Source organism: Macrosteles quadrilineatus, unplaced genomic scaffold (assembly GCF_028750875.1).
Source record: "Macrosteles quadrilineatus isolate MER2022 unplaced genomic scaffold, UCM_ALF_1.0 Scaffold_11__1_contigs__length_5352618, whole genome shotgun sequence".
NCBI classification, from domain to species: domain Eukaryota; kingdom Metazoa; phylum Arthropoda; class Insecta; order Hemiptera; family Cicadellidae; genus Macrosteles; species Macrosteles quadrilineatus.
This window is the reverse complement of record NW_026542604.1, coordinates 2,608,029-2,631,158: the sequence shown is the minus strand read 5'-3', so window position 1 is coordinate 2,631,158 and position 23,130 is coordinate 2,608,029. Positions and strand designations below refer to the sequence as shown.

The following is a 23,130-nucleotide window of genomic DNA, read 5'->3' as shown; positions in this document are numbered from 1 at the left end:
GGTTTTCCCGTTGATCTTCCACCCATGGGACTATTTTGATCCACAAACATTAGTTAACTTTAACCTCAATCTTGTTTTGACAGATTTGAACCCTTCCAACGGACTTCCTACGAACATTTAAGTATTTTATAGTAGGTCTGTGCTATGTGTTCCTAGTGCTATGTAGACCGCAACCACTCCACCTACTAGTCTAGAGCCGTAGACAATCGTGTCGTGGTAGTGGTGACGTTGACGACGCGAGTGCTCAGTTGATTGGACTCGTAACGAATTCCCCGGGTGACCCACATTAGCATAAGTCACGCATTGATCGACCTCGAGGCACACGTGGACCGTTTATTAATTAAACTGATTAAAATATCGCAACTTTATCGTGTCTTTCCACTCTTTACGACTCGTATGAGGAAACTCCTCGTTGGCGATGTCGCAAGATAACACGACGCGCCGGAAACAGCGCTGTAGCACCGGAAACTAGCCATTACGCCCCCAAGGTGAACCCCATCATGTCGTAAATATAAAAAACTACATAACGAAATAATAATGATTACTCGTTGACGTGAACTCCTATTCCGCTGTTCCGCGTCCAGCTTCAATCAACGCTGTCAATTGTCGCGGACATGGGAACTTGGGACTTGGAAACGATGGTAATGCTAGGGCTGGGCCGGGAGCAATGTACGCAATTTTGCAATTTCGTGCTCCCCTGTGTAACAAAATGTTTCCTTTTTAAAATGCCATGAATTTTAACTTTGTTGTATTTACCTTGTGTTAAATTATCAACAATAATAATAAAAGGTCAAAATGTTTAACTAAAACTTCTTTCTTCCTTCAACTTTGTAATAGAATTATCTTTCATCTCATATTTTAAGAGGTTGGCGGCCTCTTTTTTAACATTCAATTTGCCTGTCTACTTGGAGCTCAAAGGCCCTTGCGTCAATGTACTGAGAAACCAAAAGAAGACTCGAACCACACAATTATCTATTCAGTTAAATACTAGTGACGGCTTCCGAACGCGAAACCACGACATCGTGGACACAGTCTATTGTGCTACTATACCGTATCGTGTTATCGAATGAGCCACCGACTCACTTTTCAAAGTCGCACGGTCGACTACCAATTCAGCAAAACCTTACAGAGAAACTATAAACATAAATTAATGACATTGTTGAAGGTGAAGATAAATGTCTACGCACATTTCAATTAAAACAATCAACGATTACTAAGTTTACTACAGATTTCATAAAAGAATTTTAATCGTAATTTGCCAGTGCTAAATTCTTCAAGATTTCGATGCTTAGGCTACAATTTCTCATTGCCAAAAAAGTATAATATTTTTGCTGTAAAAATAACCGTGTTAAAAACTGATTCAGCAAATCGAAAACATTTCAACGATTACAGTGTGCATACAGAGATAATGCGCTTGTAGACATTTGAGGTCACGAACTTACGATATCTCCCAACTGACCGCTTACTTTGACAGGTCATTGTTCGGTGATCAATAGGAAATTAATTTGGAAATGTGAGGCAATAAGACACCATTGTTTGAATTTCATAATAATTGATATAGGGAGTTAAAATAAAACTACCTACGGTTAATGCTGCAAAATACTTGATAAAGGGATTATGAGTGAATGAGAACCCTAACTTAATGATAAACTTCAGAACTAATTCAATTATTTAATTATGTAATTTTGACTGCGATTTCACAATTTTTTTAAGGTTTTCAAATCGTAGATTTAATTTTGCACGTACTCTGTATTCAGCTGAAGGTTTTAATGTTACGCTACTTTTATACGGACATTAAGCTGAAAACCCCCGTAGAAATCGTGTGTTTTGTAAAATGTACCGAATATTATATTGTTGTTGTATATCTTATAGCTAAGACTCTGACTAAATATTCAACAAAAAGTTTAAATTTAGGAGTTATGAACCTACTTACTTATTGTATTTCAAATTCCAATGATGCTCTCTGTTCTGAAACTTTGGTAGTTTAGTGGTGTTTGAGGTGGGCTGCTAGGTTGCAGTGGGATTTGACCTCGGAACTTAAGTTTTTAACAATATTTTTTGTTAAATCTTAGAAAGTTAAATACGTATTATTAACGTAAAACATGAAAAACAGAGTTGAAATAACTCAAAATAAAAGTTATGAAAATATATTTTAACCAGTTTATGCTGAAATATTTTGGGGGGGGGGAATATTGCCTTCTCCCCTTTCCCTTGATCTCTCGAAAAATTTTTAATTTGTCCTATCCTCCCTCAAGGAAATCATATGCGTGCGCTCGTGCAGTCTTGATGTTCCTTACCCCAGCTAGACTTCTAAACAATCTTTCAAACAGTCCTTTCAAACCTTTCTTCTCGGCCAGATGCGATTCGATATAACCCGATGATCCGATAAACTTCATTGTTCGCTTGATCGATGCATATGTATTTGCTGTGGTAAGCGGACTACTGGTCAGGTGGACGCTGGACCCCTGCTGTACCGTGATCTCTATTGATGGTCCCCAGGAGTGGGCGGTCCCCATCGGTTAATCATTAGCCACACATCACGCCGCATATAACACCGCTAACGACTGATAGCGCATAGTTGTGATTTATAGCTTGATGATAATCTGTGTGATTGATAAGTCGTGGCGCCAAGTCAATGCCGATGGTTTGCAGACGCTGAGTCAAGGTGGAGTACATAGGGGTGTTTCAGCTCACGAAGAACAACAATCACGCCAACAGTGAACCCATACTAAAGAGACCACTACAACTCATAACCATACGGACAACGGTATCTGCGACAGTTCGAAGAGTTGTATGGTTGTAGTAAACAACTTGTGGTTCGTAGTCATGGTGCACGCAGCACCTGCCAATGTTCCTACCTACCTTATCCAAGGCTGAGGAAGGTAAAAGTTCTATAACGACCTGTGTGGGCCCATCCCGGACTGAAATTTTACTATTAATGTACGTATTCAAGATTCTCTGTCCTGTGAGGTTATTCGATGTACTGAAAATTACATTATTAGTACAAATGCTGGTCTCAGACAAGCATTCCACGGCAATGTACCTCGAGAGATTAGTCAATTGAGGTATCATCAACCATTAAGAACAACCACCCAATTGAAGGTGCAAACCTATATTCTAGGGATGGTTGGTTTCCATCATGATATTCGCTTCAAGGTCAAATTAGTGTCTTGATATCCGACCCTATTACAAACGTAAGTAGGACCAAACAGGAAGAAATATTAACAAAATAAAACAAATCAAGCAGGACTTACATCTTACAATTCTATGAGAAGTCTGCTTAGTGTTAAAACTGTCCAAATACATACTATAGCTGCTTCATAGATGACCTAATTCATAATCCAAGGTCGACGGTAATACAATTACCGTTTCACTACACTACCTAAACTTAAACTAAAAATGAATACAATGTTCCATCGTCGTAAAATAAAAAAGTTACTACAGTTTTGTGAAAAGGAATCACTGTATCCATCAAGTTAAGTGTATTGTTTGTAGACCAACCGCTTGAGGATTACCAGGTCAATTAACATTCCTGCGAGGAGCGAGGACGGATCACCGCGTGTTCCGGATGAAGAAGAGAAGCACGTGTGTCGCACAATGGACCTCCAAGAGGTGGTGAAAACGCATGGTTAAAACATAGCACTTGCATCACACCAGTGTTGACACTCCGGTTCTTGCTTTATATCACATGTTTAATTGTTATCGATCTTCACTGCTGTCCAGTGTGTACATAACGGATGCCGATTGTCTTTGTTATGTGAGGAGTTTATGTGGTTAGGGTGCGGCATTTTAGCAAAATCTTCAACTTCTTTAAAGTGGTGAACTAATTAGTTGATATTTTTTTTCAAAAGAGGTTATGTTTAAAGAACAAAAGCACAGGAGATTTTTTTCGTCGTCAAACAAACAGTTGCATTGTTTAAAGCTAGATCATACTCATAATATGTGTTATTCTCAGCAAATATCTGAATGTTTTGCTGAAAAAGGTACAGTATGCATACATAGCTTAGCATACTGAATGGACCTGCTAGTTTTCAGTGAATATTTAGTGTTAGCTCTCAGTGACAACAGTGAGTTTGAGCTATATGTCCACAGTAACATGTCAGTCAGGCCGAATTTCACCACGGCCATTGCTTTATGTTGCACAAGCTTTGGTTGGTTCATAAATGTCAAATGCAATCTATAAAAGTACTTAGGAGTCCTTGGAAGCTGGCAGCCATCATGGATTTATTTCAACCCGTTATCAAATATGTTTCAATTTAAATATCAAGGCTGTTGGATTAGAAATTTTCTTTGTGGTTTTATGAATGTTTTCTAAGGGAGTCCTTGAGATCTGACGGTCATCTTTAAAGGAATCTCTTAGAAAACAATTAAAAAACAACAAGTAAAATGTATAATCCCACTGTGTTCTAGATATTTAAATTGCAATCACATGAACAATGTTAATTTCAAACAGGTTCTGAATCTCAAAATATTCTTTCAAATACCAAAGGGATTTTAATTGAAATATCTACAGAAATATCACAGTGGAATTGGAATTCTTTTTAGTATTGTAATCATGTTATGAGTTGAAACAGCTAGGCTCCAAGGAAATTATATATGGTGTGTTTATAGTTGGTATCGAAAGCCCCGGGTATAAAATATTTAAAAAATCAAAAAGCGATAAACTGAAGGTGTGTGCTATGTACGTATTTCTGAAACCAAGGGCCCTTCCGCGTCAACATTATTCAGCCATCGAAGATCAAAGTTTGATAAAAGTTGAAGTTATTTTTTTTTTGTTAACAATTAACGTTTAAGACCAAGAATTTAAGATCCGTTAATAATTTTTAATGTAATGGCGACCATACGAAAGTAGGCATTTTAAGCCAAGTATGAATGGATATGAGTGTGTAATTGATTGGACCTTATTGATCTAAATCGATTGCCGGTGTAAAATCTTTTATTCCGTCTTTTAAGTCATATTTTCAGTATAAGTGTAGATAAGAAAATATTATTATTTTATCATCGCCAAAAATAAAAACCTCTTTTTTAGAAACATTGATTTTTAATAAACTCTATTATTCGCTTGGAAACGATGGGGGAAATAACACAGGAACCTGATCGGAACTACAAGGCGCCCAGCGATTCTTTCATGAATAAAAGACCAGCTGATCGTTCTGACGAAACAGCTGATTCCTGGAAACGGCTGATGGCAAAGTTGTCCTTGCTATTGGTGACCTTCGCATCACGTGACGTATTGCAACTTTGATGACAATGTTACACAAAATACCCCTTCACCTTCGCCTACGGTATTGCCTCAACGTAGTGATACGTTGAATAGAATATCTAGAAACGTATAGCAGATTGGTTTTGTTGCCATTCTGAAAAAAATATTTAATATGAGCTCAATGACGTATAAACACATTAAATAAGTACATCGACTGCGTGTTTTAGTATTCGTTATCTGAAAATTTTGTAGAAAAAACTTTATGTTAGTTATTTACCTCCAAAGGTATCTTATACTGTAGTAAGAAAGAGATGAGAACAATAGGCATAAATTGCAGGAAAAAACTCATGTTTTACATGTACTGTAATTTGAATTCGATTCGAAAAGGATATTGCAATATTGTGTTTACAGTTGTTTTAATTTTTGTAGTTTAACCTTTTCGTGTTTGTCTCCCTAGTAAATTGATTTCTTGAAAGGTTCAATAGTTTGGAAAAAATAATCTTGTTCAGTTTGTAACAACAACGAAATATACTCTTTGATGTCAGCTTTTCCTATAAAATAATCCAACTTTACATTATTTTTATAATTTTCACTATATCCATTTTTTGTAAATATTATAATAGATAAACATGTTTTAAACTGTTATATCATTTAAAATACATATTTAGGAATGGGGGATGTGAAATGTCTAAAGGAGTCCGCGGAGTCAATTCCAATTTTGGGACAGTTGTTTACAGAAGTACCCATTTGACTTTAGGTTTAATCTGTATTTGTATGAGATCTCTAAGGAAAACAACAGTCAAGCCAGGTTGTAACAAGAAATCAGATCTATCTCGGAAGTCCACTCCCCAGAAGCCAGCGCCGGGTGGAGATGGTAACTTCTGCAGTCATCGTTCAGTGTTAGCTTACTTGTGGGTGAATCGTTTAGAGATTTGCAAACCTCATTTAATTCTTTAACCTTTGGATTTCATCTGTCATGAGATATCTGAAGACCCGTTGTAACAAGAAACCAAGTGTATCTCGGAAGCCCGGGCGACGATGACGAGCAAGTCCGAGTCATCGCGCGTGCGACCGCTTCCATTTCACGCTGGTTGGTGTTCCCACCGACATCGTGTGGACCGTCATCGGCGAATATAGGACGGGTGTCGGTGGAATGGGATATAGAGAAAACTGTAACAGATACAACGGTCATGTAGGGACCTTGACGTGATGGAGGCTGCAATATAACTGTCTATAAGCTTGTAAGACAAAGTGTAAATATGTTTATGGACTGGAGTGTGGTATCTTGATTGTGAATAAAACTGTTAGGTTGGAACCTTGTGTAAGCACAAACTGCAGTAGGACTAACTTTCTGTAAGTTGAGTGTAATGGAAATATTTGGCTTGCAATGTGGTTCTTAAACGGTTACACGCTTGGGAACGCCATCTAGGTGCGTATTGTAACCCAAATAAGAATGAAGGGTGGGTTTAGAATGAAGTACTGCATGATGATTCGTGTAGCTTTGTTACTGACTATAAGATCAGCTGTTCCTGTAGCGAGGATCATTTGTTTAAAGCCCAATGATCAGAGACAGATGGGTCCAGTTTCGAACCTTCAAAAAGCTACTAACTTTTCTCAGGATCGGCAACCTTTTGATTGGTAGGCGAGCACTATAACCCCTTCACTACCCAGCCAGTAATGACAAAACGTTTCAAGTTATACTGATGTTAGACAACTCTATGTGTTAAAAGAAACTGCAATATGACTGTCTTAGAGTCAGTGTTGGATTAAACGAAAAACTAACTGTATTGTGCTAACTTGTGTTGAATTAAATGTAAAATTTCTAAAGCAACAAGATTTTAAGGAAGAAAGTGTAAATGCAACAGCCTAGGTCTTGTATTCTTAAATATATAGCAGATTGTAGTGTTCGCATAGCTATGAAAAGTCAGCCGGTTGATTCCTCATAAGTCAGAAACTTTTATGATAGGTGATTTTGATGGTTCAAAACTGAACACATGTGCTCTTGATGAATTGGTTTTACATTACCTGTTATTGCAGTTTTGGGGTTACTATAATGAATGTTAATACTCTTGATCATTGGTCTTTAAAAAGTTCTGGATATCCAAACAGATTATTTAGTAACAACGCTAAACAGCCATCTTACTCATTCCACACAATCTTCTATCCATATTTGGGTTTAAATACGATTTAGTTTCATCCCCAAATCACCATTGATAGGTTGATGTGAAAACCTAAATGTGGTTCTATTATAAAAAAAGAAGAAAATTCTACTGAATTATAAATTGTTTAGATGTTTAGTAAGAACATTATAACTTAAAAATCTTGAAGTTTTATAAAAAAAAACTTAACAGGAGTAAAACGGGGAAGCACACTTGGAATTATTCTCTGCTAGGTCACTCGCACACTGTCCCCTGAACTGAGCTCGCGGTCGCTGGACCATGCTTTACTCTTCTCAACCATGCGATCCTAGCAGTAACAGGAACAGTAACCAGTGACAAAAACTGTAACTACCATAAAAATAACATACCTTGAAACTTACTTGAGTATTCACTGTTATTTGTCTCAACAACGCTACTGGCCAAGTGATGTGTTTGCCTGTAATTTTTTTTAGGTTTTCATGGCAGACAACATTGATAAATTTACTGCTTTAAATAACATTATTATATTCTCAATATAAGCCAACTGGAAGTATTCTTTTAAAGTTGAAGTTTTATCTTTGACTTTTGGATAGTTTACAGGTCTGTCATTTAGATTTGGAGTTAAAATGTTGGCGTATCCGACAGAAAACTTAAATTGACAGCACACTACGCCGGTAGCTCAAATCATCTACGTTAACTTGAGTGTTGTTTTGAGCTTTTTGTACACAAATTTTATTCTTTGTGGGGTCTGTGTTCAGAAGATTTATCAGGACCAAATAATTTGTTTTTCGTCATACTGCAGCAAAAACAGCAGTTTTTAATGTGTTGCGTGTCTAAAGTAGCATTTTTTACTCCCTAGGGATTAAAGTTTTTAGCCTCTAGGGAGTAACATCAGTTGTTGTAAACTCAGTTGTAAATTTCGATTGTAAACAATCGCATGTATCGAAAGTATGTATAGATTGTTTAATCGATTGTAGCTTATTGTTGCCTTCTCGTAAATAGTTCGAACTATCAATAGTAACATGGAACATTAAAATGTACACTATAAAACAATCGTAAGACGAAACGTTTGAATCACTTACTAAACATCTGCTTGTTTCCATTAGCTAATTAAATTTAAAACAAGTTAGAAGTAGTTTTGAGAGGTTATCTTTAAATGAAAACTATTTTGGTTTCGTAACATAGTTTGTATTGTGAATGGTGTAATATGACGAAAAATATTGTTTATCACACGGGCAAAAAGTGTGTTGTGGATGTGTAAGTGTGTTGTTTGTTCATAAAACATTTCGAAGATTTTCTCGCTCACCAGTGCAGGTTTAGACGTTCTGTCCTTCTATGTGTTCTCTCACAGAGACCTAGTTGCAGTGTGTGGTTGTGTAGTACAGACTAGTGTACCTGGTGTGGGTGTAGGACCACAGATGAGGTTTATGGTCGTTTGATAGCCTGGACGTTACTCGCCATGATGGATCGGTGCGGGCTACATTCCACGCCCTACAAGGCTCTGCGTGCGGAAATCAGAGCGGTGATCGAATGTCAAGCCTCTACCCACTGGGATTGGTCGAATTAAACTGTTTGTTATCGTAGATGATTTGTTAGCTGTATGTACGTATTTAAATTGTCTTATATGTGTTAAGATGTTTTTGCTATGAGGAATTTCTAAAGCGACTGGCGTAATAATTGGCATCTTTGACTATGTATTGGAGTATCCATTCTCATATTTGTTCAAATATTTTTTTTTTATATTGAGCAACTAGTATCTTTCCAATTTAATTATTTTTCCAAGGGTTAATGCATAAGGATATCTGCTACACTTTCTGTGAAATGGAACATGTAATATGGTTCATCTTTTTGTTGTGTGATCTGGACTCTTTTTGAGCTTCAATAAGTACTCGAAGGTTCTAACCATGAGCGACATTTGTTCTTAACTAATCAATTGTATCTCCTACTTCATCCATCAGAGATTGTGATAGTTGATGATTGTTGCAGGATGATGGACAACTACCCCAAGTCCGAGATGCTGGGGGGCGCCATGGGGTCTCCTCAGGCGGGGGTCAACCACTACACGGTGTCTCCGTCCAACTCTCCCTCCCTGCTGTACAACTCGCACCTATACAGTCCGCGCCACTATTACATGGCACAGGAGGACCTGGGGGTGCCCGTGTCGCAGATGCTGCCAGGAGTCCACCGCCTCCAGGGGGACGACATGAGCTGGCTAGGGAGCGGTCACTACCAGCACACCCTGGACACCGCGCCCAAGATGTCACCGGCGCAGCAGCAGAAACAGGCCAAGGAGCAGAGGATCAGACGTCCCATGAACGCCTTCATGGTCTGGGCCAAGGTGGAGAGGAAGAAACTCGCCGACGAGAACCCGGACTTACACAACGCCGACCTCAGTAAAATGTTAGGTAAGTGGACTCCTTGTTTGTGGAGAACAATGGGTGTAAGCTGACCTGGCGAAGGTGATCTTCGGGGACAGCTGATCACGTGTCGTCATGGACGAACGTGCCATTGCCAAAATGAAAGACAGTGGATAGTGTGCAACGGGCAATATATATCAACAACAAGATTCCCGTGAAAAAGTGTTTTAACTTGTGAAAACAAACTATAAAAGTCATTTTTCAAAATCAAAATCTGATACATTAGGCAATTTCGATTTACATTTTGATACTGAAGTAGACATTCTATGTGGATCGACCGCAAGTACTAAATAAATAAAGCTTCTCACAGCGTGATACTGTTCAAAATTATAGGTGTCCTTAAGTTGTTGCTACTGAAGGCTACAGTTTTAACGTGTGATTTCCTATCAGTAGTCAAAGGTAATATATGTGACTGTCAATATAAGTGGACATATCATTCTTATATTAACGTTGTAGCCAGTAGAATGAAAATAGCACACTTAGTTCATTTCACACGTAGTTCGTTTCAGAAAGCCACCGATACTGTTAATTGCTTATTTCTGTCAATTACGCCTACCATTTACCAAGCCTAACTCAAAGGATTTAATGTACATTATAGCGCCTCTGTTCCTCACCACCCGTAGTATCAAACACCTACTGTAAAGAGCAAAATGTTTCGACAGTACCTCACTATGTGTATGGTTCATTCATTGAGTTCTACTTGAGAAAAAATCTGCTGCAGCTGGTCCATAAGGTGATATCTACTTAGCCATCAAAAAGTCAAAGGTAATGGGCCTATTGAATGAACAACTTTGTCCGCCATCAGTCAATTATTGACCGTTCCCCAATTTCCCTGAGTACCACGTGTTTTTGCCCCAGAGAACTATCGTCCTCCGTTTTTGCAGACCGTGAGTCACTGACCGAGCTGCAACTCTAGTCCTCCGTCGCGCTCACTCTAGACCAGTTTACGAGTCCTCTGTAGTTAAATTATCGAACGTTTTCTCTGGAAACACATTGTTGCGGCGTCGTAAAGCCAGGCGCCGTATAAGGCCCCTCCCCCCTTTCTAGGGGACCCCTGGCCCAGTGTTGCCACTTCTAGGGGCATTCTCGTCTAGGGGCACTTTGAACTTAACGTAACACCAACGGGATCTACGATTCGCTAAAGTATTTCTAGTAGAGTTTTGATGTCTCTAAAATGTACGTATCTATTCCGGGTTAACGTTTAACTACTAAACTGACTGTACTGAAATTGCATAAAGGGGGATCATGAAATTGTCAAACATATAGGTCATTTCACTCCCTTATTATACTGTTGGTTTGTACCCTTCCTCCGTGGCACCGAAATTAAAACCACTTGTATACATGCTTTAATATTTGTTACTTCGCTTTCATCGACTCAGGAGATTTAAATTGGTCTAATAAGAATTACTATGAGACAAAGTAGTGCGTGAGTCTTATTTCTTTAAGCAATGGAGGGTGTGTGTGTAATCGTAATGGTAGTTTATGTAGATAAACCCACTATTTTACCTTGCGTTCTGCCACATTACAAGGCTCAGATAAAACAACTAGTGTTTAAATATAATATAGAGAAATTTACAAAAACTCTCTAACATTTTCATAAATGACAGTAACTCCTCTGAACTTGAATGCAAGACATTTCATTTCTGTCGATGAGACTGCTAGATGCTAGAATGATCGCCATCAGTGAGCATTATCAGTCACTCACTACACGCCGCTGCTGGCCTTAATTCCAATGCGGTTCTGCCTTTTACGGCCAACAGAGAAGACGATTTGCATTTAATTTTCTTCCAGTCTTAGTCAGCATCGGATAAGACAAACTATTTGACAGATCGTGAGTTATCGAGCTATTTTTGGGTCAACTGATTTGTTGAACTGTCACGGAGATTTTACGTGGCTATGTTTGAGCTAAGATCTGCTTTGACTTTGATTCACTGAATTCACCGACAGTGAATCGTAGAGGGAGTCAGGTAAATAGATGTTTATGTAATAACAGTACATGATTGCCTTCTGTCGTACTTTTAAAACCTTATTTCCAAAGTCAAAAGTATTTTTTATTGCCAAAACTAGTTCCATCTTAAAGAAAGCTGTACTTAGTTCCAAAACGGATGTTATAGTTTAATGAGTTTCTCACAGAGTTTACTATTGATTTTTTTTTCAAGCGGTTGGCAGTTTTTTAAAAAGGGTTTGGTAATTTATTGTTGCATTTTATTTTTTTAGCTTTTCATTCTACGGTAGTAACTTGTGTGTTAGATAGCATAGCAACAAGTTTCCTTTACAGCAAGGAGTCGTTACAATTTTTTCATAAAAAAGAAGGGGGGTATTAACAGCAGCGCATTTAGTCCATGGTTCAATTTAACTCAGTCCGTTTTAATCCAAAACTTACATTAGAATTGTCAAAGGCCATTTGGTTGTGGAAGGTCAAGGTTTATAGTCATTATTTAGGCAAATGTTTAACTGTAACATTTTCATTTTGTTTGTAAAACTAAAATTGTTGTTTGAAAGGATCTCAAAAGTATCAAAAGCTTGTGTTGATAAATTACTTTGTAATGACTGCAGTGACATTCTTCTTATACTTTAAACAAATGACTTTTCCTAAGGCATTTCAGTCATTAATCATCATAAATAACGTCTCAGCACTACAGCACAGACAGTCAAAGGTTTGGCAATGTCTCAGTTTATCCGAAAACATAACCGTCTCATTTTCATGCTTCGTGCCGGTCTCGCAACATAAAATTATCCACATCACATTTCATGCGTCGCGAGTCGTCGGCTCCTTTGTTGGTTGTTTGTTGAAAACTTTGTAATTTTTTCGTTGCACTTGAGTATTTACTTAACTTCATTAATTGTAGCTTTTAAATAAATTTTAGTCTGTTTACATATGCAGATCTTCCCGGAGAAGTTAAATTACAGTTGGAGTTGAATGGTGGAAAATATAATTGGGTCCAGCATTAATTTGTTTATAATGGATTTTCCACTGACACATGCACTAGAAAAACTTAACTATCACACATTTTGTAAATCGTCTTAGAAATTCAACATACAATGTTTAAGCTGCAGTTGCAATGATATATCGTAAGTATATTGGTCCTGAACTAACTCACTGTTGGTAAATGTCTGATCATGCGCGCCATGTACCAAAGTTTTCTCGATATTCCAGAGGAATTCCGCGGCGCAAGACTCGACTGACGTGTTGGTAATGCACCGCTCCGTTGAGAGTCGTAAACTGCAGCTATTAGAGACCTGGCGAAGGCCGAGCATTTCCTGCATAGCAGTGCACCTGATCTCACCCCCATCTCAGTATTTCCTGCATGGTACCACCAGACGAACATTTTTCTGCATAGCAGGGTACTGGTGGCACCCTGCCTAAACCGTTTCTGCGTAACAGGGTACCTGGTCGCACCCCATCTTAGTAACCCAGCACAAGACCGTACCTGGTCGCACCCATCCTGGTAAATCCTGCGTAATTTGAGAATTTATCGCAAGTGCACCGACTGATCGCACTTCTATTCGAGCATTTTCTGCGTAGGTAAGGATTTTGGTGACATCTCCATCTAAGAATTTCCCCCTATAGTATCACTATGTTTTTTTTTGTTTTTGCTTGATAGTGCACGTGCTAGCACATCCTTAAACAACTATTTTTTGCAAAGCAAGACATTGTACCACATATACAGGTTTCTATGAACAGGGCTAGACGTTTCACTTTATATTACGTAGTTAGTTTTTTTATGTTCCTTCTTTACATCCTAGGACGCTAGTTCTGGTCCGGAACTTCTGCAAATTACATCAGGCTAGTCCTAGAGGATTGCAGCATTATCACATACATTAATTCATTGGTGATTTGCGGGATTTGAACCCCCGGGACACAAGTGTTAGGAACCTGAATTTTTCATACAATATTTTAAAACCCTACTTTATAAATCCACAAAAGTCTCATAGCTCTCAGCACTTGAATGGACTGGTAATTAAAAATCAAACGTCTTAACCCCTTCGTGGGACACTCCGTTATTCTATAATGCAAGGCACTATACCAACCTTATCGGACCGTTTTCGCCATTTTATAGTAGTCCTGCCATCCGTACTTTTTATGGGGAATAAAATCTATTTCCATAACTAAAAGAAGCCAAATAAATATTACAGTTCATAATATTATTCCAGATTCTGCACGTTTTTACATTGACATATTGTTTTATTAGGTAAACCTTTTAATTTTGCTGTAGAAATCTCAACACTGAGTTATTGAGAAATAAATAAAATACAAGTATTGCTAACATAAACTTGACATTGCACTGTGAAGAAACCTCGGCAGTTCTGTAACTTTCCTCTGAGTCACACCAACTACTGGTTCTGCGAGATTTCTGAACCTGTAAGTGACGTTCGTCAAACGATAACTAATTGTTTGTATCCTGTTTTTATACTCCCATAATATTGCGGTCTTCCCTAGGGTCTATCCATGCCTCTGGAAGTTCTTAAAATGTTATACATGCTACCATCCAACACATTAATGTTAACTGATGTAGCACCCTTAAACTTAATTATGCTGTTGTTATCATCACTCTTCAACATATTTTTAGCTTTAAAACCCATTACTAGTAAAACTATTGGAATTTAGTCATTAACAAGAAAGTATTACAACCAAAGTTTGGCAAAGCGAGAAGATTAGATGGCCAGGAACAATTTTTAGCAAAATCCCATTGTCGATGTCAGCTAGAACAACACCTTCAAAGTTGGGACAAAAAGTAATTACTAGATGGTCAAAGATGGACTAGAGGTTGGTGACTAGATGGCCAGGAAATATTTCTCAGTCCATTCCCATTGTCGCTATCAGCTACTACACCTTCAAAGATGGACCAGAGGGTGGTGACTAGATGACCAGGAAATATTTCTCAGTTCATTCCCATTGTCGCTATCAGCCAGTGCACCTTCAAAGATAGAACAGAGGGTGGTGACTAGAAGGCCGGAAAATATTTCTCAGTTCATTCCCATTGTCGCTATCAGCTAGTACACCTTCAAAGATAGACCTGAGGGTGGTGACTAGAAGGCCGGGAAATATTTCTCAGTTCATTCCCATTGTCGCTATCAGCTAGTACACCTTCAAAGATAGACCTGAGGGTGGTGACTAGAAGGCCAGGAAATATTTCTCAGTCCATTGTCATTGTCGCTACCAGCTACTACACTTACAAAGATGGACCAGAGGGTGGTGACTAGATGGCCAGGAAATATTCCTCAGTCCATTCCCATTGTCGCTATCAGCTACTACACCTTCAAAGATGGACCAGAGGGTGGTGACTAGATGGTCAAGAAATATTTCTCTGTTCTTTCCCATTGTCGCTATCAGCTACTACACCTTCAAGGATAGACCAGAGGGTGGTGACTAGATGGCCAGGAAATATTTCTCACTTCATTTCAATTGTCGCTATCAGCTAGAACACCTTCAAAGATAGACCTGAGGGTGGTGACTAGAAGGCCAGGAAATATTTCTCAGTTCATTCCCATTGTCGCTATCAGCTACTACACTTACAAAGATGTACCAGAGGGTGGTGACTAGATGGCCAGGAAATATTTCTCAGTCCATTCCCATTGTTGTTATCAGCTATATAGTACACCTTCAAATATAGACCAGAGAGTGGTGACTAGAAGGCCAGGAAACATTTCTCAGTCCATTTCCATTGTCGCCAACAGCTAGTACACCTTCAAAGATAGACCAGACGGTGGTGACTAGAAGGCCAGGAAACATTTCTCAGTCCATTCCCATTGTCGCTATCAGCTACTACACCTTCAAAGATAGACCAGAGGGTGGTGACTAGAAGGCCAGGAAACATTTCTCAGTCCATTCCCATTGTCGCTATCAGCTACTACACCTTCAATGATAGACCAGAGGGTGGTGACTAGATGGCCAGGAAATATTTCTCAGTCCATTCCCATTGTCACTATCAGCTAGTACACCTTCAAAGATAGGCCTGAGGGTGGTGACTAGAAGGCCAGGAAACATTTTCAGTCTATTCCCATTGTCGATGCTTGCTACCGAGCAATGAGCTCTGCCAGTGTCCGGAGTCGAGGTGACCGTTCTTCGTACTTAGTGATCCAATCTCTCTAACAGCAGCCCGCCAGTTTAGCACCGACAAATGACAGACCACAACACTGTACCTGCTAATGACCTGTCGATAGATCACTTCTGCAATTGGCTGCCTACAACCTGACCAACGGTCCGATATCCGTTCTAGAAATGGCGAAAAAATATTTTTTTTATTTTTAGAAAATAGATTGAATTCACACAACTCGAAGATGAATAATTTGATTAGCACTTAGCTACTAAACTATATATGGTTTTGATCCCTTCAAAGATTCTCGTTTTTTTTATAAGCCCTAGCCATAGAGTGTGGTTGAACTTGTATGTTTTATTTTTATATTTACACTGTTTACACTGTAATATAAAGGGACTATAACTGCAAAGATCAAACGTAACCACCAATTCAGTGATTAAATTGCCGATTCTTTCAAAACCGCGAGTGAATGAGTCTGATTAAACCTAATCTTCGTACCGAGAACAATCGCGCGTACTTCACAGGTCCGGGCCGGGCCTCTTATAAAGCAATAAGTGGAACGTTTTACTCGCTGTTAAACGCGTAATAAAAGTAAAGAGGAATGGTTCGAGTTGGCCTGAGGCCAGAACCAGAGCTGTGTGTGTGTGTGAGGCTGGCACGGCACGGGCGTGCGACGCGCGCTCTGCATACCTTGGTATACTCGATAACACCCACGCCTCATATAGGCTATAACTGGGTATACTCTACAACTTAACACCCACACTTCATGTATAACTTGGTATCATCGTCATTTTACGTCCACCTTTATAAATACCTGGGTATAGTCGACACCTTATACCCAAGCCTCCTGTTTTCTTGGATATACTCGACTATTTAACCCACGCTTCACATATACCTGTGTGTACTACACTTTTTACACTAACGCTTTATACATACCTAGGTATACTCGACGCTCAACACCCTCACCTCATATATACCTAGGTATACTTAGCACTTAAATACGCACATCTCATTCATACCTGGGTATATTCGAATATTTGCACCCAAGGCTTATACATACCAACTCGTCTATTTATAGGTATGCTCAACTGTTTAACTCACGCTTCACATATACATATCCTCTTTACATCTACGCTTTATACCTACATGGATATAGCCTACTTGACACTTAATACTCGCGCCTCATATATACCTGGATTACCCGACACTTAAATACGCACGCCTCATATACCTGGACCTGATTTAAATATACCTGGACATACACAACTCATTAACTCACCCTTCACATATACCTGGGTATATCGAGTCTCTTACACTTGTTTCATACGTAATTGAGTATGCTCGATACTCTTCACTTACGCTCCAGGATACTTATATTTGTTTTTACTCGATTTACATCCACGCTTCATACAATACCTGGGTATACTTGGCTCTACACCTGACCTGGGTGCATTAATTGTGTTTTTACTTGCTACCTAATATAAATAGACCCAGTCTAAACTGGTCCAGGCGATACTGAAGCTGCAGATTAGAACAAGGGACATCGCAACGCTGGTATTTTAACAGCCACAATCGCTATGTATAGACGGAGTATGACTCGTCCAACGGCTCATGTAGCGGACGGTAACTAACGAGAACGACATCCGAACATACAGATCCACAAAGGACGTGGTGTCAAGGTATTTGGCACCCCTTGCAGAGCCAGTGGGGTAGAGCGGGTGGACGAGTTGCATGGCTTCCAAGTCGTCAGAAATGCAAACTTTTGACAACAATAGCAACACTTAGGTGGGCCGGGGTGCCAAACTCATTAATATCCACACCCACGGTCTGGCAGTACCCTGTGGCACGCCGCGCGAGTATAAATAGCTGCGTAATATCTAGATATCAAAACTGTTCGCCCAAACACCTGTCGCGCATTCGTCTGCACCGAGTGATTTACTACGTTCGATTTAAAACCCGGTGAATTATGACGCGTTTTAGACAAAAAGTCTGTTTAAAGATTTGTTAAGTGGCGACGTCACAGTCGCGTTTTGGACGCGTTTAGCTCCCCTTTGTCCGACTATTACTAGTATTTATTTACAAGGCCCATTACATATGCTCTCTGTCATGTCGGCCGTGTTTTAGTTCCTCGTGTGTTTTATTGTGTTATTTTGTGTTTTATAATTGCCGGGCGTGTTGGACCGTTTCTCCTCTCTCGGTGTTGGTCGCACAAAGTTGCCCGCGAGCGCCGGTCTATGTCTTCTGTGTTATTTACAATCCCGATAGGCTTTGATCTTAGTATCATTAGATCGAATCTGTATACTTACATGGTACTGTAGGCCTATATACTTGCTACCGGATTTTTCTATATCGGAACATGAATAATACCATTGAATATTGGATACTAAGATAATATCCCATTGCAATCATTAATTACAAACGTTATTAGTATTTGTTAAAAGTCGGTATCTTATATTTTTATGCCTGTTAAAAATATAAGATGAGTATGCCCATAAAATTACTCCTTGGTACCGTGCATTAAAAATCTGTATGCTTAATTTCGAAACATGCATCTTTTCTGGGGTTGCCATACGTCCCTTTTATTTCAAATGGGCTCCCGTTTTGCTAATATTCCGTTGTCCCGTAAATGGCATTTTAATCGGGTGAATCTAATGAATAAAAATAAAATACTATAAAATAGGTTTTGGTCATATGACAGTAAAAAATTTGGTTAAAGGTGCTTCTTTGTACCCCTAGCGTAAAAAATTCGTGTAGGACATCAGTAATTTCTTTTGATCGAAATTTACAATTTCGGTTCGTATTCCGAACCGACACTACCACAATAATAAATTCTTATTCAAAGTACTGAGATTCTTATACATTTGAATGTTTCCAACTGTATATAAAAGGGTATTGATTGTAGTGAAATATACAACGTCACACTAAGATAATCACAAAAAATCTTACTACAGTATGAGACATATTTTTATCTATTTTTTCAGAAATTTCAGCACCGAAGCTGTAGGCCCACATTTTAACCTTACAAAAATCAAAAGGTATCTACGGTTCTTAACATCGACTTCCACGGATTTTTTTGTCCAACAACTACTTAGCCCTTTAACGCTGTTATTGAATACAGCCATGATCTGACGAAAAATACTAATTATAGTAGTTATATGCTAACTTTGACGACACCCAGCGTTGTTGCTTGTTTACCCGCATGGAGCGCCTCAGTAGCCGCAGCTGCAGCGCATGCGCAGACGACGCATCTCGGCACCGCGCAGCCGCACAGCCGCGCACCGGTCGGTGACAACTGTGCGCTAAATTGCTGCCTCGCCAGCGAAATACAGCGTCGCCGCGATATCCTTAAACCAGATTTATTCAGATCACAGCCCCGCCTTCTACCATTAGCCTGCCGCGTTGACCAATACGAGACCTTCTCTCCCCTCCACTGCCCACCGGACAATCTGCGAGTTTAAATATGTAAAATAGTGACAACGTACTGCTATCTCCGTATAAATGGCGCATTGCTCTCCCTGTGGACTATGCGTCAGCGAGCGTAGGGAAACATCGGATTTGTGATTTCGTTTAGGCATTTGAACGGAGAAATATGTTAGAATTATAGAGCCGGTTGTCCGATAGTTCTCTGCTATCTGAGGCATCCAGTGCCTGAGGTGAGAATGCGTGTTAGCGGCCTTCTTTGTCCAAGGAGAGCGGGAATTGAGATATTCGAATGACATTTCGGTATTTGAAATACGAGAGTTTCATGAGCAGCAAATAAAACTAAATGATAACGTAAAACCGTGTAGAGATATTTATTGAGGCAAGGTTAGTTTAGTGTTTTATTTGTTTACTAAAACGCCATATTCAGCTATGTAGCTTTGATAAATGGTTAGGTCTAGGGGTGAAGGATGGGAATGCTAGTATGAACACACTATCAATATCAAACTACCGATCATAATTTTGTTTTTTTATTTTGTTGTTAATTTCGAAAAGGTGTACTCATTTTCCAGATATGTTCATTATCATATAGCAATTGATGTTGTTTAATGTTACCAAACGGTGTCAAATTTACATGGTTTATCTGTTGTATCACGATTGCTTGGAATAACAGTCAGAGGTACAAACCAAATGCCTACCAACTACGGTGCTTGCCAGCTCGTTGTTTTCGTTTTCACTGTTCTGCAATGCATCACTGACAAGTACAACATCCACACAACGACTTATCACTGCAACGCTTTCTATAAATGATGCAAAGATGTACCTGTTACGGGCCGTCACTAACTGCACGATGTATAACCCTTCGGACATGGCACGAAATGAACATAAAGACCGGAAAAAGTCTAAAAATAAAGATTTCGTATGACTTTTTAGTGGTACATATTTTTTCCTGAAGCTTGATAGGGACTCCAAACCAACCAGTATTACATGCTGTAGCAAAAGGGCAATTTGAGATTGGTGGGATTTCAACCCGCATTTCAACCACTAGAAAGACTACTCCCCTGAAAAGGGCATACTAGTAATACGCGACACTTCCTGCCAAATATTTTGAGCCTAAGAAGACCCTGATCTTTTAAAAGCAAGAAAAATGCATACCCTTTAGCCTGATCGTTAATAGTTGCAAATTTAGTGTTTTAAAACTATCGAGAGTAGGGGAAAGGTGTCGAATTCGTGCTTCCCCATTTTATTATTACTGTTACTAATTTCACCATTATGGAGATGCAACCAAGGTCCATTTAACCTATTTTTACGGGAAAAGAGTGTAAAATGAATAATATGATTTATATCATAGACTAAAGAAACAAAAACTTTTGTTTCCTTAGTCTATGGTTATGTAGGCGAGGATCAGCGGTTATTAAGCCATGACCTTTCAAACCCCCAACGATCAAGGATATCTTGGACATTTTCAACCCAATAAAAAGCTATTGGCTTTTTTAAGATCGAACCAGCTGCTTTTATATTGCCAGGCTAGCATTAAAACCACTTTACCACTGTACGCTTCTCTATTTATAAAAATTTCAGCAACACTGATTCTTCAAACGCTTCCTAACAGTTGATGAGTAGGGTAACGAATCAAGACAACACTATTGTCGGGTTATCGGTCTAACACCGTGATAATACCAACTATCACTCACTCTATCACTCTCTCACTCACTCACTCGGTGTAGAGTGAGACAGAGAAAGGCAGCATGACTGGACGCATAGCTGTGGTCACTCCATCAAAGTGATGGATTTGGGGAAACGTCAGGCTGCAGTGGTCAGTTGTGGTTTCGCCATTTAATTGTGACACCTTTCATATCACCTGAACCTCATAACTATTTATTTTGTATCTACCTTTGCACTGTTAAGGACTTTGTCTTGCTCTGGGATCGATATACAGCAATCTTAAAGGTATCTTATCCAAGTCCAAAAGCCTGGATTAAATGAAATCGACAAAGGAATTTCGATTCTTAGATCGTTTGTATATACCCTTTGTATATAATTAATAAACTCTCCTTAGGGCATCGTTATTTTTGGTAGTCCAGAGTAAATTATCAGTGATTAAATACTCGTGCATGTGATCGTCAAAAATACGATTGAGGACGGAGGAGGAGGTGTTGAACCAAAATGTGTTCTTGTGTTTATCAAACTGTATATCAAATCACATAACCTATCATAGAGATGAAATATACTAGTCTGAATATTTTTTTTAATTAAAAACGAGTGAGTGGGGGGGAGGGGGGTGCAGGATCCACGCACCATTATCGCTTCTATTACATCAATCACATATATTAAACGGTTGTAGACATAGTCTCAGCCACACAACGGAATTGTCTTAAATGACTGTAATCTCGCATTAAAATTATACGATAATTTAAATATCATTACACGCAGTTCTGGGCGTATAAGTGCGCTTTTACGGGTCAATTTACATGGTAAATTGTTTCATCGTGCAATTTGGACAGCTAAGTGAGTTGCACTTTGAATGAAATTTTGTTTGGAATTAGAGCGAAAAATTGTAATTTTCCCCTTATTGTGGGAGAAATTGTGGGTTCGACGATTTTTCGTGGTTAGACAATAGGAAATCCTGAATATTCTAAATAAATCGTTCAAGCCGATTATCTATGGGTATAATCTAGTAAAATAAATTTTTGATTAATTCGTTCAAATTTTAAAATCGATTTTTACATGTAGACTTATTCTGAAAAAAATAAATACTTAAAACAATTGTAATGCTGTAATTTAATTAAATAACATTTTCCTCTGAAACATTTCCTCTGAAATAAATTAACCTCATGAAAATGTTTTATAATTTAAATATGTGACCAACTCTGATCTGCAAATATGTATTCTTTCACCTAAGTAGGAATTAAATAAAACATATTGAATGACTTGTGCAACGATTGGTAATTTAATAAAACCAATATCGTATGCATTTTGTAAATAAGCAGCATCCAAGGTTCAGTTTACCATAAGCTACATACACGACGTATACTGTACACTATACAAACAGTCATCGCTCCACTGCCAATTATCCGATCTGAGTTAGTTATTCATTAGGTTTATTTATGGCTCGAGTGGCGAGGTCTCTACATATATACATACCGATGTCTAGCCAAGGTTGTAGTCCGGCTCAAGGATATTTTTGGTTTCTTGGCTGTAAAAAAACTTATCAAGAAAAATCGCTAAATATTAGGATAAGTGTGATTTTTTATATTTATCTGTCGTGCTTTATTTTTTAGCCGTTGACGTCCTCTTTTAACTTCGTACCATTTCATGCACATAGGTATCAGGTCTATTGGTGGATCGTATCAAGCAAATCAGGGGGTGAACTTGTACAGTGAATGATCTCAGCATAGACGCACTGCTACATGTACATGTGCTACGCACGTTGGTCTACATTTGAGTGGCTGCTAAACGGAACTCCTTGTCGTTTCGTAGTCGAAATTTTTCACTCGTCAAACCACAAGGAAGTGTGGATGTGAAATAGGTTAATCATAAGTCTCTCATTCAATTTATGCCCGAGCTTAAAGCCACCAAATTCGCTTATTCATCAATGACTTCTATCTCTGATGGCATTTACCAGATGATTAATGATTGACTGATCCTCAGCTGCAGAGTAGAGTGTGTCTCCACAGGGGGTGGCATTGTCTGGTCCCTCCACCTCCATCCATCCACAACATAGCCTCTGGAACTTAATACACCATATACTCTGATGGCTACAAGAACAGTGCCATGGCTAAAATGTGTTGAGCATTGAAGCTACACGTAATTGAGAGGAATGGAGTCACAAAGTTATGACTTTACATTCCAATGATTGATTTACACTTTGTAGCTGTTTATTTGTCGATTCGATGACGTTGGTTTGACTA

At 38.8% G+C, this 23,130-nt stretch overlaps 1 protein-coding gene across 2 annotated transcripts in view; it reads left to right on the top strand.

Annotated features, from left to right (window-relative positions):
* The window catches only part of LOC129004821 (transcription factor Sox-17-alpha-like), a 114,993-nt gene that overhangs the window by 23,088 nt on the left and 68,775 nt on the right, over nucleotides 1–23,130 (top strand). For both annotated transcript variants that reach the window (XM_054433466.1, XM_054433464.1), the window contains exon 2: nucleotides 9,328–9,746. In XM_054433466.1, coding sequence (XP_054289441.1) covers nucleotides 9,328–9,746 — 419 coding nt within the window. The remainder of the gene's footprint in view (nucleotides 1–9,327; nucleotides 9,747–23,130) is intronic.